Raw genomic sequence first — 12,874 nt, forward strand, 5'->3', positions numbered from 1 at the left:
TAATTCACCCATATGGCCCATCAAGAAATCAAATGGGGCATGGAGACTTACAATAGACTACAGAGTAGCCAATAAACATATTGATAAAATCACCCCCCTAGTGGCAGATCCATCTACAATTTGTAATGGCTTACCATTAGATTGTAAGATTTTTCAGTAATTGATATGTCTAATGGATTCTTTTCTGTACCGTTGCACTCTGACAGCCAGTCATGGTTAGCTTTCACAGTTGACTATGAACAATACCAGTGGACACGATTGCCACAGGGATTTCAAAACTCCCCAACCATATATCATCAGGCTGTCAGACGTGATTTGTGTGACCCAGAATGTCCAGTCAAACAGTCCACTATGATTCAATATGTCGATGATATTTTGCTTGCCTCAACAGACCACGAGGTACATCAAATTGAATTGACAGCATTGTTGGACTATTTGCATAAAAAAGGACACAAATGCAGCTTTCACAAAGCTCAAATTGCTAAAAAGCAAGTCACATTTCTGGGTCAAACAATTGGTGCAGGAAATAGATCCATTACACAGGATCGAGCGGCTTCAGTCAAAGCCATACCTCCGCCTACTACCATTAAAACACTCCGCTCATTTTTAGGAACAGCAGGTTACTGTAGACCTTGGATTGAAGACTATGCCTCGATTGCACAGCCTCTCTATGATTTGTTGAAAGGCCATGGTAAAGATTCAGATACTGTTTGTATGGAAGAACTTCATATCAAAGCTTTTAATGATTTGAAGAGAGCACTATGTCAAGCACCAGCATTAGGAATTGCCCAATCTGATAGACCCTTTGTGCTTTATGTCCATGAACACTTAGGCTTTATGACTGCATGTCTAATGCAAGATCATAGGGGCAGCTTACGCCCAATTCATTACTATTCTGGTAAACTTGACATAGTCGCTCAAGGTATGGGCCCATGCCTCAGAGCAGTACAGGCAGTTCATCTAGCGCTTCAGGCTTCATCAGGAATGGTGTTAGGTCAGAATGTAAATGTAAAATGCCCTCACGCAGTGTCTGCACTAATGAATCAAGCAAAAGTCACTTCTGTCACCTCCTCCCGTTGGGGAAATTGGTTAGCAACTCTCACAGCCCCGAACATTGTTATACAGCGTGCACCAGTCACGAACCCATCCTCATGTATGATGTCTGCAATGACTGAAGTTGTGTTAGAGGGTGAAGGTGAAATGACTCATGATTGTGTTACGCTTACATATGCAGCGACAAGTGAAATAGCAGAAACTCCCATAGAGAACGAGAATTGGAGTTGTTTGTTGATGGTTCAGCTCAAGTTATTGAAGGTAACAGACGAGCAGGATATGCAGTAACTTCCACCACTGAAGTAGTTGCTTCAGGTCGTCTTCAGATCATTTTTCAGCTCAAGCTGCAGAACTAGTAGCCTTAACAAGAGCATGCACGCTAGCTTCAGGATCAGTTGCAAATATCTACACAGATTCCAGGTATGCTTTTGGGGTAATTCATGATTTTGGTGTTATTTGGCAAACCAGACAATTTCTAACTTCTGCTGGATCCCCCATTAAGCATGCTGGATTAGTGAAAGATTTAATGTTTGCCATGAAACTCCCAAATAAATTAGCGGTGATCAAAGTGAAAGCACACCTCACAACTAATACTACGGAAGCTAAAGGTAATGCTCTTGCTGATGTAGCGGCTAAACAGGCTTGTTTCTATGCAACTGTACAAGTGTGTTCAGGTAGTACAGCACAGAAGACAATTCTACCTCCGGAATCAATCATTGATCTGTATAAAGACATTCCTCTATATGAAGCATGGACATGGTTAGACAAAGGAGCCACTGTGGATTCATCCGGCTGCTGGACCAAAGGGGGAAAGTATGTTGCTCCCGAATCACTGTTGCCATATTTGGCTCAACAAATACACAATTTGGGTCACAGTGGTCCAGCAACGATGAATCACAGGTTCTCAAATCAATGGTGGAATCCAAAATTCAGAAACATAGCCACTGAAACAGTCAAGAGATGTGTAACATGTCAGAAAAATAATGAGGTACCAGCAGCCACCACACCAGCAGCACATACCCCAGCTCCACCAGGGCCATTTCGTCACCTGCAAGTTGATTACATATCATTGCCCCCTTGTAAAGGAAAAACTGACGTTTTGGTAGTAATAGACAAATTCTCAAGATGGGTAGAAGCTTATCCAACAGGGCGTGCTACAGCTGCACATACTGCTAAATGTCTTGTTACTGATTTCATTCCCAGATGGGGATTACCAGATTGCATTGACTCAGATCAAGGTACCCACTTCACAGGACAGGTAGTCAAGGAAGTGTCTAGAATGTTGAAGATTAAGTGGAACCTTCACTGTCCCTATAGGCCACAAGCATCAGGACAGGTTGAACGATCAAACAGAACAATCAAAACCAGGCTAAGCAAAATGCATCAGGAAGGAGTACCATGGGTTGAAGCACTGCCCGCAGTACTGTGTAGTATGAGAGCGTCACCTAACAGATCAGTAGGACTGAGCCCTCATGAAATTATTACTGGGTGTCCTATGCAGATGCCAGGTGTGATTGATCTTAGAAATGCTGATGTTCACATTGCTTCAGATGCCCTGATCGCTTACTGTGAAAACCTCACAAAGGCAGTACAGAGTGCCAGAGAGAGAGTTGAGTCGTGTTGGCAGACTCCACTAGAAGGTGGACACACTATCATCCCAGGTCAATGGGTCATGATAAAGTCGTTCAGAAACAAGCCATTAGAGCCTAAGTGGTACGGACCACATCAAGTGATGTTGATTACAGCAGCTGCATTATTGTGTCAGGGAAGGAAAACTTGGACTCATGTGTCACACTGTAAAGTTGTTCCTCCACCTACAGGGATAGGTTAGGACACATGGACCAGCGAGGAGCCCAGGGAAGAACCAGAGCAACAGGCTTCGGGGGCCAACCCTGCGGTGAACATCCCCTCATAGGCCTTCCCCATCCACTAGTCCACCCTCACCTCACTGTTCTTTAGGTGTCACAGGAATTAAGAAATAGGGAAAGAAGGAACAACAATAGCAGACGCAGATTGAACAGAGGATACAACCCTAATGTTTGTAGTCTTTAGAACAAATACTGCTGTTTTTTGTTTTCTTTCTTCCTCTGTGCAGATACCACTTGATGACTGTCCTGAGACCCATACGCGCCAAACCCCTCACCTGCGCATGAAGCCAACAACAAGACCCACTACCGAGCCAACTGTCACGGAAGACAGAACAAGACATTCTTGATCTTTCAGTAAAATTACACCAGATGACTGAAGATAATTCTTCATGGTTCGGAGACTTGTTAGGTAAACCCTGGCTGTGGATCAAGGACATAGCAATTCTGCTGTTGTTTCTCCTACTGGTGTACTATCTATGCATCCACAGTATCAAGTGTTTCGTTCAGCAATGACTTCCGCCTCACGAGGAAATGACAGTTCCAACCAGAAAAGATTATTACCCGTAAGAACTTCACGGACCATAATTGCATGTTTTGTTTCTGTGTCAGCATGCAATTACAGACAATCAACACAGAACAAGTGCTATGAGCCTGTAACGATCACAAGTTACAAGAATAAACTTTTAAGTGTCTAAATTTGTATTTTGTGAGAGTTATTAGAACTCTCAAAGGGGGAATTGTGGGATTACAAATTTATTTAAATGTTTAATTTAGATTCCAATGTAATAGTGTACAAACTGAAGAAGTTATATACCTTGTATTTAGCATTTAAGGTGAAAAATGGTGACATGAGTCAGATCACTACATCAGATGCAAGAGGTCCCTGCCAGTTCCTGTTCTCCTATTGTAAGTGAAATGAGCCAAATGTGCCAGACTCGAATCTTTTGTTCTGCAAATGGCTTTCGGAGCCCCCTGGCCCAGACATGAATCGTTAGACTGATTGGATTATCAATGCAATCGAGTGTTGTTGATTGGGTCTGTCTTTCTCATTTGCATGCTTTGTTTAAAGTCACCCAGGTGCTTTGTTTCCATTCCTAAGCACGGCCCCCTAAATGTATATACACCACAATGTATCACTGCTTTTAGTTAGACTTGGATGACTACAGCGACGCGCAACGAGTTCTCAATAAAGAGTAACTTCTGGATGAAAGATATCCCAACGTCTCCTGGTCTCTGCTTCGTAGAAGAGAAAAGTTCACAACAGTCTGTCCAACGTTGGAGTTTGACGTCAATCTGATGTTGGGTTCTGACGTCAACACGATTTTCATTTTCAACCAAAATACAACATCTATCCAACGTTGGAGATTGACGTCAATCTTACGTTGGGTTCTGACGTCAATCTGACATCGGGTTCTGACGTCAACCTGATTTTAATTTTCAACTAAAATGCAACGTCTAATCCAACGTTGGAGATTGACGTCAATTTGACGTTGGGTTCTGACGTCAACCTAATTTTCATTTTCAACCGAAATGCAACGTCTATCCAACGTTGGAGATTGACGTCAACCTGATTTTCATTTTCAACCAAAATGCAACGTCTATCCAACGTTGGAGATTGACGTCAATCTGACGTTGGGTTCTGACGTCAACCTGATTTTCATTTTCAACCAAAATGCAACGTCTGTCCAACGTTGGAGTTTGACGTCAATCTGACGTTGGGTTCTGACGTCAACCTGATTTTCATTTTCAACCAAAATACAACGTCTGTACAACATTGGAGATTGACATCAATCTGACGTTGGGTTCTGACATCAATCTGACGTTGGGTTCTGACGTCAACCTGATTTTCATTTTCAACCAAAATGCAACGTCTGTCCAACGTTGGAGATTGACATCAATCTGACGCTGGGTTCTGACATCAATCTGACGTTGGGTTCTGAGATCAATCTGACGTTGGGTTCTGACGTCAATCTGACGTTGGGTTCTGACGTCAACCTGATTTTCATTTTCAACCAAAATGCAACGTCTGTCCAACGTTGGAGATTGACAGCAATCTGACGTTGGGTTCTGACGTCAACCCGATTTTCATTTTCAACCAAAATACAACGCCTCTGCGACGTTGGAGTCCACCGTCAACCTGACATTATATTGACGTCCGGTGCCTGCTGGGATTCTTCAGACAGATGTAAGTCATGCTCAGTGCTTTTTAATTATAAAATTTTGTTATGGGGTTATATTTTGTATGTAATTACATTTTTTCCCCCTCATTTTTTTATTTTATTTTTTATTTCTTGTAAGTGTAAGCAACAGCGGAAAAGACTTTTACACTTCCAGACTCTCCGAGACTGATTGTCTTAGGTAATGTACAATGATCCAAAATCTGTAAATAATTTAATAAACTTGGCCTGTTGTATTTTAGCTTGTATTTTTTATAACATGTTGTTTATATTTATTCATTTAGGTGAAATTCTCACTGCAACCCAGTGGATGCTGAGTATCGAGGGTCAAGTGGTCGTGAATCCACACCCCCACTTTGTGGCAGGATTTGCTGCTTTGTTTGGTCTTCAATCTGGTGTACCAGCATGAGGCTTCCTGCACACTTGAATTTATTCAAAGGTAAAAATTTACTTAAATATAAATGTGCATATTTATATTACTTAAATATAAATGTGCATATTTATATTACTTAAATATAAATGTGCATATTTATATTACTTAAACATATTTATATTACTTTGGTTTCATTCAACCAAAAATGAAATTTCAATCATTTATCTCTCACCCTCGTGTAGTTCAAAAGCCGTAAGACCTTTGTTCATCTTTGATGAAGTCCAAGATGATTTTCCCCTTCCATAGAGAGCAATGCAACTGACACTTTTAAGTCCCAGAAAGGTAATGAAGACATCGTTAAAATAGTCCATGTGACTCCAGTGGTCCAACCTTAATTTAATGAAGTGACAAGAATACTTTTGTGCACCAAAAAACAAAAGTAATGACCTTCAACAATTTCTTCTCTTTCGTGTCAGTCTCTGACGCGCGTTCACAAGTGCACCATGACACATGCATGTTTTTTTTAAGATGCTGGATCCGGATGTGTTGTGGTGCTCTCGTGAACACATGTCAGAGACTGACACGGAAGAGAAGAAATTGTTAAAGTAATTTTTTTTTAACTTATTTATTGTGAACAAATGTATTCTCGTTGCTTCATAAAATTAAGGTTGAAGGTTCAGAAGGCTAATGCTCAGTCAATAGCATTTGTGACAGTGTTTCACATTTATTTCTTTTAAGCAGAAATATAACTTACAGTCTTTTAACTGAAGTCAAATTCGTTTTGTTACCATAATGCTATCTTGTTGTTTGAGCTTAAAGGGATTGTCATCATTTACTCACCACCAAGTTGTTCCAAAACTCTATGAGTTTCTTTCCTGTGTTGAACACAAAAGAAGATATTTTAAAAATGTGGGTATTCAGACAGTTGACGGTAGCCATTGTCTTCCATAGGAATTTTTTTCCCCCCTACTATGTAAGTCAATGTCTACCGTTACTTGTCAGGTTATAAACTTTATTAAAATATCATATTTTGTGTTCAACACAAGGAATAACCTCATACAGGTTTGGAACAACTTGGGGATGAGTAAATGATGACAATTTTTATTTTTAGGTGAACTGTCCCTTTAACTTTTATTGAACTATTGCTTAATGCTTTAATCTTGAGCTGTTTGTAGTTGTTTTGTAACAGTGATTTTTGGTAAGTTTTTCTGTAGTTGAAAAAGTAAAATGCTGTTACCAGTGACAGTGTGTGTTGTCAGTTTTAATAAATATTTTTCTTACAACCTCTTTGAATTTGAGTTTATTTTTTACAAATCTTTATTTGAATGCATTTACATCAGTATAATGGTAAAGAACACAGTACAGATCACAGTTGAAATCATTATTTACAGGATTTTCAAAGTAAAAATGTTACAGCAACATCTTGGCTTTTGTTGAATTTACAGGATTTTATTGGCAACTTTTGTTGCCAGGTAAGTACTGTAAATTAGTGTAATTACAAAAAAACCTGTAATGCGTTTTTACAAGTTTAATTTTATAATCCTGTAATAAAAACAAACAAATACTGTATTCTGCAAACAACAATTAACTGTAAATTGTTAAGCAGTATTATGCAATAATCCATTTTACAGCAATTAACAGCTATTTTACAGGATTTTATTGGCAACTTTTTTGCCAGTAAATTATTGTAAATTCTACAGTAAGTTTTTTACAGTGCACTCACCGCAGGATGTTTCCAGCAATCCTCACTTACATGAAAATCATGCAAAATGTGTTCTTATTATAAGCAGAAATTAATAGGCATGTGCAATTAAGTACTGAAATTTTACACTGTTAAGTAGGCTGTAACGGTATTAATATAGTTTAAACTGCTAATAGTAATTCAAACGTTTTTGTAATACTGATAAGAATTAAACACACATAATTTGTGACCAAAAAAATAAATAAAAATATATATATATATATATATATATATATTTTTTTTTTTTTTTTTTTTGACTTTGCAGTTCTTTCAAAAGACACCTTTGTCTGACAGTTGAGGTTCTATTCAGGATGTGTAAACAGCCTCCCCCCTACCCCTCCATTGATCTTTGCTTGACCTTTGATGGGCGTTAGACTCAGAACAATAACATTCTGACACACTGTGGGTGACCTTGCCAGACTTGTGTGATGTATCTTTCATCAAAGATCTGTGTTGTGATATCCCGTGCATCAAACATATTTTTTGTACAGTCAGTGATTCTGAAACATCACACCTTTCCCTCTGCTCTGGAGAACAAAAGGTAACACTTCAAATGAACTTTAATAATCTTTGACTTTGTTTATCTGTGTGTTTAAAGAGGTTCTCTTGAGATATACATGTGGCAAAGTTGATGAGAGAGCGCTCTCTCGGCAACAGCGTCTCCATGTTGTATCACAAACTGTAAACAACACAGTGAGGACTAGATGGAGAGGTCACTGCAATACCTCGCTGCGTGTGACCGCTTCCAGGGCACCACCACACGGCCCGTCACATATCCACCAACCATGCTGCCTGTGCCGACTGCCAAGTGGCTCCTCTATGTCCACGCAGAGGATGTCCGGTCTCGGTATGGCAAGCTCAAAGCCAGGGTCACCTCTGTCTTTGGGTCCATCCTGAAGATGGACTCCACAAAAAAGGTGATTTATTAATCACAGATTATTTTATATACAACTGTACTTGCACATTTGATCCTTTGTAAAATATAAGGCATGTTTAGAGCTTATTGAATCTTCTGTTTTTCAACAACAGGTGGTCAAAAAACTGGCAGTAGCAGCCACTGGCACCGCAGCCTGGGTCACCAATGTGGGGAATGAGCATGGGCAGGTCCTCATGTCATTTATTTGTCTTCATAAATTTCATGTAAACAGTCATATATTGGTTATTTAAAAATAAAATTCATGCAAAAAAACCAAACAAACAAACAAACAAACAAACATATAATGGTTGTTATTTTAAATGACTGTTCTTTATATGTCTTCATAAAATTCTTGCAAAAAATCATATAATGGTTATTTTAAATGATTGTTCTTTATTTTAGAACATTTATTTGCCTTCATAAAGCTCATTTAAAATAATTGTTAATTGTCTTACCCATTTCTTTTATTTGTATTGCTAATTTTTTTTTTCATTCATTAGCATTTTAAGGTTCCTATTTATAAATAAATAAATTAATATATACATGTCTTAATAAACTTGATTTTAGTTATGATTAAGTTGAATTCATTTAATTGCAGTTCTACCCTTAAAAACATCTTTAGTTCAAACACAGTCTGTTTTATAATTTTATTTATTAAATAGTTCACAATAGAGACAAAAGATAAAAAGTATAAAGAAATATATGACAACAAAATATAAAATATTTAAAAGAAATCTAACTAAAAATTATTAACAGCAGACACTACTTGAAAACAGACAAGTTTTACTTATTATATAATTCAAAACAGAGACCAAATATACAAAGAATAAAGAAGTACATAAATGACAACAAAATACTAAATACAAATATTTTAAAAAGTCTTTAACAAAAATTAAAATGAAATAGCAGAAGCTACTTAGAAACAGTTTTATTTATTAAATAGTTCACAATAAATATTGAAAAAATACAAAGAAAAAATACTAAATACAAATATTGAAAAAAAAAATAAATCTTTAACAGAAAAAATTATTAACAGCAGAAACTACACTATTACTAAACTAAGAGACACAGAGAGCAAGTTAGCGGTTTGCACTTCTTTGGACTTTTCTGAGGCAGGTCTTGTTTTGTTTGTTTTGTTTTGTTTTATTTATTTATGGAGCACAATTAAAACAACACTGGGTTGACCACTGTGCTGTACAATAGGAACTAAAATATAAACCATCATAGGAAGAAACAACATCACCAACATCACAGGACAAAAAAAAAAAAAAAAAAAAAAAGCAAGTAAAACAAACATCATAGAAAAGAAGGAGAACCACTCTGCTAAGTCAATTTGTTGAGCCAAAGGCTAACTCTAATAAATACAATTTACATTTTTTCTTAAAGGAACCCAGTGTAGGTAAAAGTCTAAGATATAAAGGCAAGCTATTCCAACGCTTAGGGGCCACCACTGAAAATGCCTGGTCACCACTCAGTTTTAATCTTGTCCTAGGGACGTCTAAAATCATCTGGTTTGATGACATTAGATTCCTTTGAGGTTTGTGTACATGTAAAAGATCAGTAAAATAAGAGTGTGCCAGATTGTGCACAACTTTATATACTAAGATAAGTAGTTTAAAATCGACCCTGTAGTGAACTGGAAGCCAATGTAAAGTAGCTAAAATAGGTGTTATGCTGGTGTTTACAAACACCCATCAATAATCTAGCAGCAGCATTCTGCACTAGTTGTAAGTGAGTTAACAACAATTGACTCACACCTGCATATAGAGAATTACAGTAGTTCAGTCTTACGAAAATAAAGGCATGAATAAGCTTTTCAAAATTGCTGGTTGACAGAAACAGTTTTACCTTAGTTAGTAATCTCAAATGAAAGAAACAAGACTTAACCACCGAATTGATCTGTTTATCAAATTTCAGAGAGACATCAAACTGAACCCCAAGATTTTTAACTACCGATTTACGGAAGGGAGCCAAGTTCCCCAAATCAGAAAGGACTTGAGACTCAGAGTTTTCAAACCAAATTAACTCGGTCTTACTTTCATTTAGATTTAAAAAAATTTGCTGACATCCATAGTTTAACTTCATGCAAACAATTTAGTAGAGATATAACATTTTTTTCTAAACAAGTAATAAGGATATTGTGATCTATAGTATCAAATGCTGCACTTAGATCTAGTAAAATTAACATCACAGAGTCACCAGAGTCAACTGAAGTTAAAATGTCATTTAATACTATGAGCAGGGCCGTCTCTGTGCTATGGTTTGCTTTAAATCCAGATTGAAACTTTTCAAAGATATCATTTTGAACTAGAAAAGCCTGTAATTGATTTAAAACAGCCTTTTCTAGGACCTTAGATACAAAAGGTAATTTAGAAATGGGACGGTAGTTTGATAAAACACTCGGATCCAAATTAGATTTTTTCAAGAGGGGCTCTACAATGGCATGTTTAAAACATGCAGGAACTACTCCTAATGTAAGACTTTTATTAACTAATGTCAATAGGCTTGGGCCAATAATCTCAAAAGTCTGTTTAATAATTTTTGATGGGATGATATCATAGCAGCAATTTGTAGGTTTCAACTGACCAATTATCTTTGATAAAGACTTGTGCAATGGCTTCCTTCTCTCTTCTTTCTCCTCCAGGCAGTTGTTCGAGGCACCTCGTCAACATTGTCTGCGGCTGCGACCCTCTTCTGCTCAGAAAGCCATTGAGAAACGGTCTTTCCAGCTGAGGTGGCACAAAAACTTTTTCCTCTAAAGAAACTGTGTCCACACAATCTGCAGGGATATTCCTTTGGATCTGCTCGCCGTGCTTTGTTGTACATTAGGGCCTTTTTGTCCTCTTCGGCCCTCTTCTTTCTTCTCCAGGCACACGTTTAAGGGCTGCATCAGCTACAGCTGATGGAGGAGGGAGCACAGCCAACAATGCACATGCAGGAACTGTATAATGCAAAAATACATAAATATATATTTTAGACATTTGTTTCTTTTTATATGAATTTATTCTTTTACATTATTTCATAGTTTAAAAATCTCACCTGATACTTTGACATTCTTGAGCACTGGAGGCCACTGCTGACTGGTGGATGGGGTAGCTTGTGGAGAAGACTCTCTCTGCAGGCCTTTCTCTCCAAAGACTTTCTCTCCAGTCTTTCCCGGAACCTCCTCCTCCTCTCGCTTTCCTCCGAGGAAATCACTGGAGGCCAGTGAGGTTTGTGATATATCGTTTTTCTTTTTCCCCGGAAGATTCTGCCCTCTGGACTCGCAAAGTTGTGTTGTCCAGGTCCCTTGAAAGCCTCTGTCAGAACTTCTCATGTCGTTCCTGCTCTCTTTTCAAAATTACATGAGGCCATCTCTGTTTTTTGGGCATAATTAAATGCACGATTACACTGCCCTCTGAAGAAAACTGACTCTGAAATCAAACTGACTGACATCTCAAATTGTGGGGCCACAACACTTATACTCAGGTAGGTGGGTGGGGTCAAGGTGCACAGGGGGCCACTCAGGGGCAAACAGAGAAGATTGTTCTGCATTCTTTGCGCAGGGGCCATGGTAATCTTATCTGTATTGATCCAATTTTAATATATGTGCCGCCGTGGACATAATAGTTAATAACTTTACTGTAACACTCTACTTTCACCAAATTTAGTCCACACATCACTGCTCTCCTGCTGGTTTATACTACAATGCTAATTTTGAAAATAATTGCTTTTACACATTTTTTTAATGATTTTTTATTATGTAAAACTTCACTGTAACACACTGTACTGTGTAAACTGAACCGTGAACAGTGATGAGTGAACTGAATTTGGTGAAACTACAGTGTGTTACAGTAAAGTTATTACCTATTTTTCATAATTAAAAAAATCATTCAAAAAAATGTGCAAAAGCAATTATTTTCAAAATGAGTGTTGTAGTAAAACCAGCAACTTTACCGAACTCCATCTCAGTAGGTGGCGGACATGCACTATAAGTTAGTTTGCCAACCGCCACTAAATCGAAAGAAGAAGAAGAAGAAGAAGAAGAAGAAGGGGAAGTAAAAAAAAAAAAGCAAGCAAGCCACAACGGTGGACGTGGAATGCATACAGTATTACTCGCTGTCACAGCCATGGATCTGTCACTGTGAGAAAGCAGATATTAGTACGGAGACTGGGGAAAATACTACAATGAAGGAAGCTTTCGCTTGACTTAATTTGGATTTGACCAGTGAAGGAAATAAGTAACTTTCGATTAGCTCGCACGTTTTTCTAATCGTTTGCGTTATACGTGCGTTCAAATTACGTGCAAATGCTCACCAAAGAGAAACACGTCTAGTTTAGCTGTTGCCCTGTTCTCATATTCATCGGCTTTGCTCGCACGTCCGGCTTTGTGATGGCTCCAATGGGCATCCGGCTGTCCCCGCTCGGCATAGCCGTGTTCTGCTTGCTGGGAGTCGGTGTGATCTATCACCTATACGCGGGAGTTTTATCCAGTAGAATCGCCTCATTCAGACAGAAAAGGACTGTGGATCTGAGAGACCTGCTCGCGCTGTCCATGGAGGCTGCGGTGCAGGGCGGACGGGAGGTGAAGAGGATCAGGGAGGATAACACACTAGAGGAGAAGTCAAAGGGCAAAACAAAAGAAGGGGCCAGTGAAAAGCTCACGCTGGGTGATCTGAACTCCCACCGCAAGATGTTCTACTTGATCAAGAACACCTACCCTTATATACAGGTACAGCCAGGTGATCTGAGCTTGTGGATGGGATA

The 12,874-nt window shown here is 38.4% G+C and overlaps 1 protein-coding gene and 1 pseudogene across 8 annotated transcripts in view; one reads left to right on the plus strand and one right to left on the minus strand.

The window, feature by feature from the left end:
* Positions 1 to 11,639: 11,639 nt before the first annotated feature.
* LOC131533436 (U6 spliceosomal RNA) lies at positions 11,640 to 11,732 on the minus strand (annotated as a pseudogene).
* A 438-nt stretch (positions 11,733 to 12,170) lies between these two features.
* The window catches only part of bpnt2 (3'(2'), 5'-bisphosphate nucleotidase 2), a 58,568-nt gene continuing 57,864 nt past the window's right edge, over positions 12,171 to 12,874 (plus strand). For all 8 annotated transcript variants that reach the window (XM_058744554.1, XM_058744595.1, XM_058744561.1 and 5 more), the window contains exon 1: positions 12,171 to 12,839. In XM_058744554.1, the coding sequence (XP_058600537.1) occupies positions 12,501 to 12,839 (339 nt within the window). In that variant the 5' untranslated portion in view covers positions 12,171 to 12,500. The remainder of the gene's footprint in view (positions 12,840 to 12,874) is intronic.

This window comes from Onychostoma macrolepis, chromosome 02, assembly GCF_012432095.1.
Source record: "Onychostoma macrolepis isolate SWU-2019 chromosome 02, ASM1243209v1, whole genome shotgun sequence".
NCBI lineage: Eukaryota > Metazoa > Chordata > Actinopteri > Cypriniformes > Cyprinidae > Onychostoma > Onychostoma macrolepis.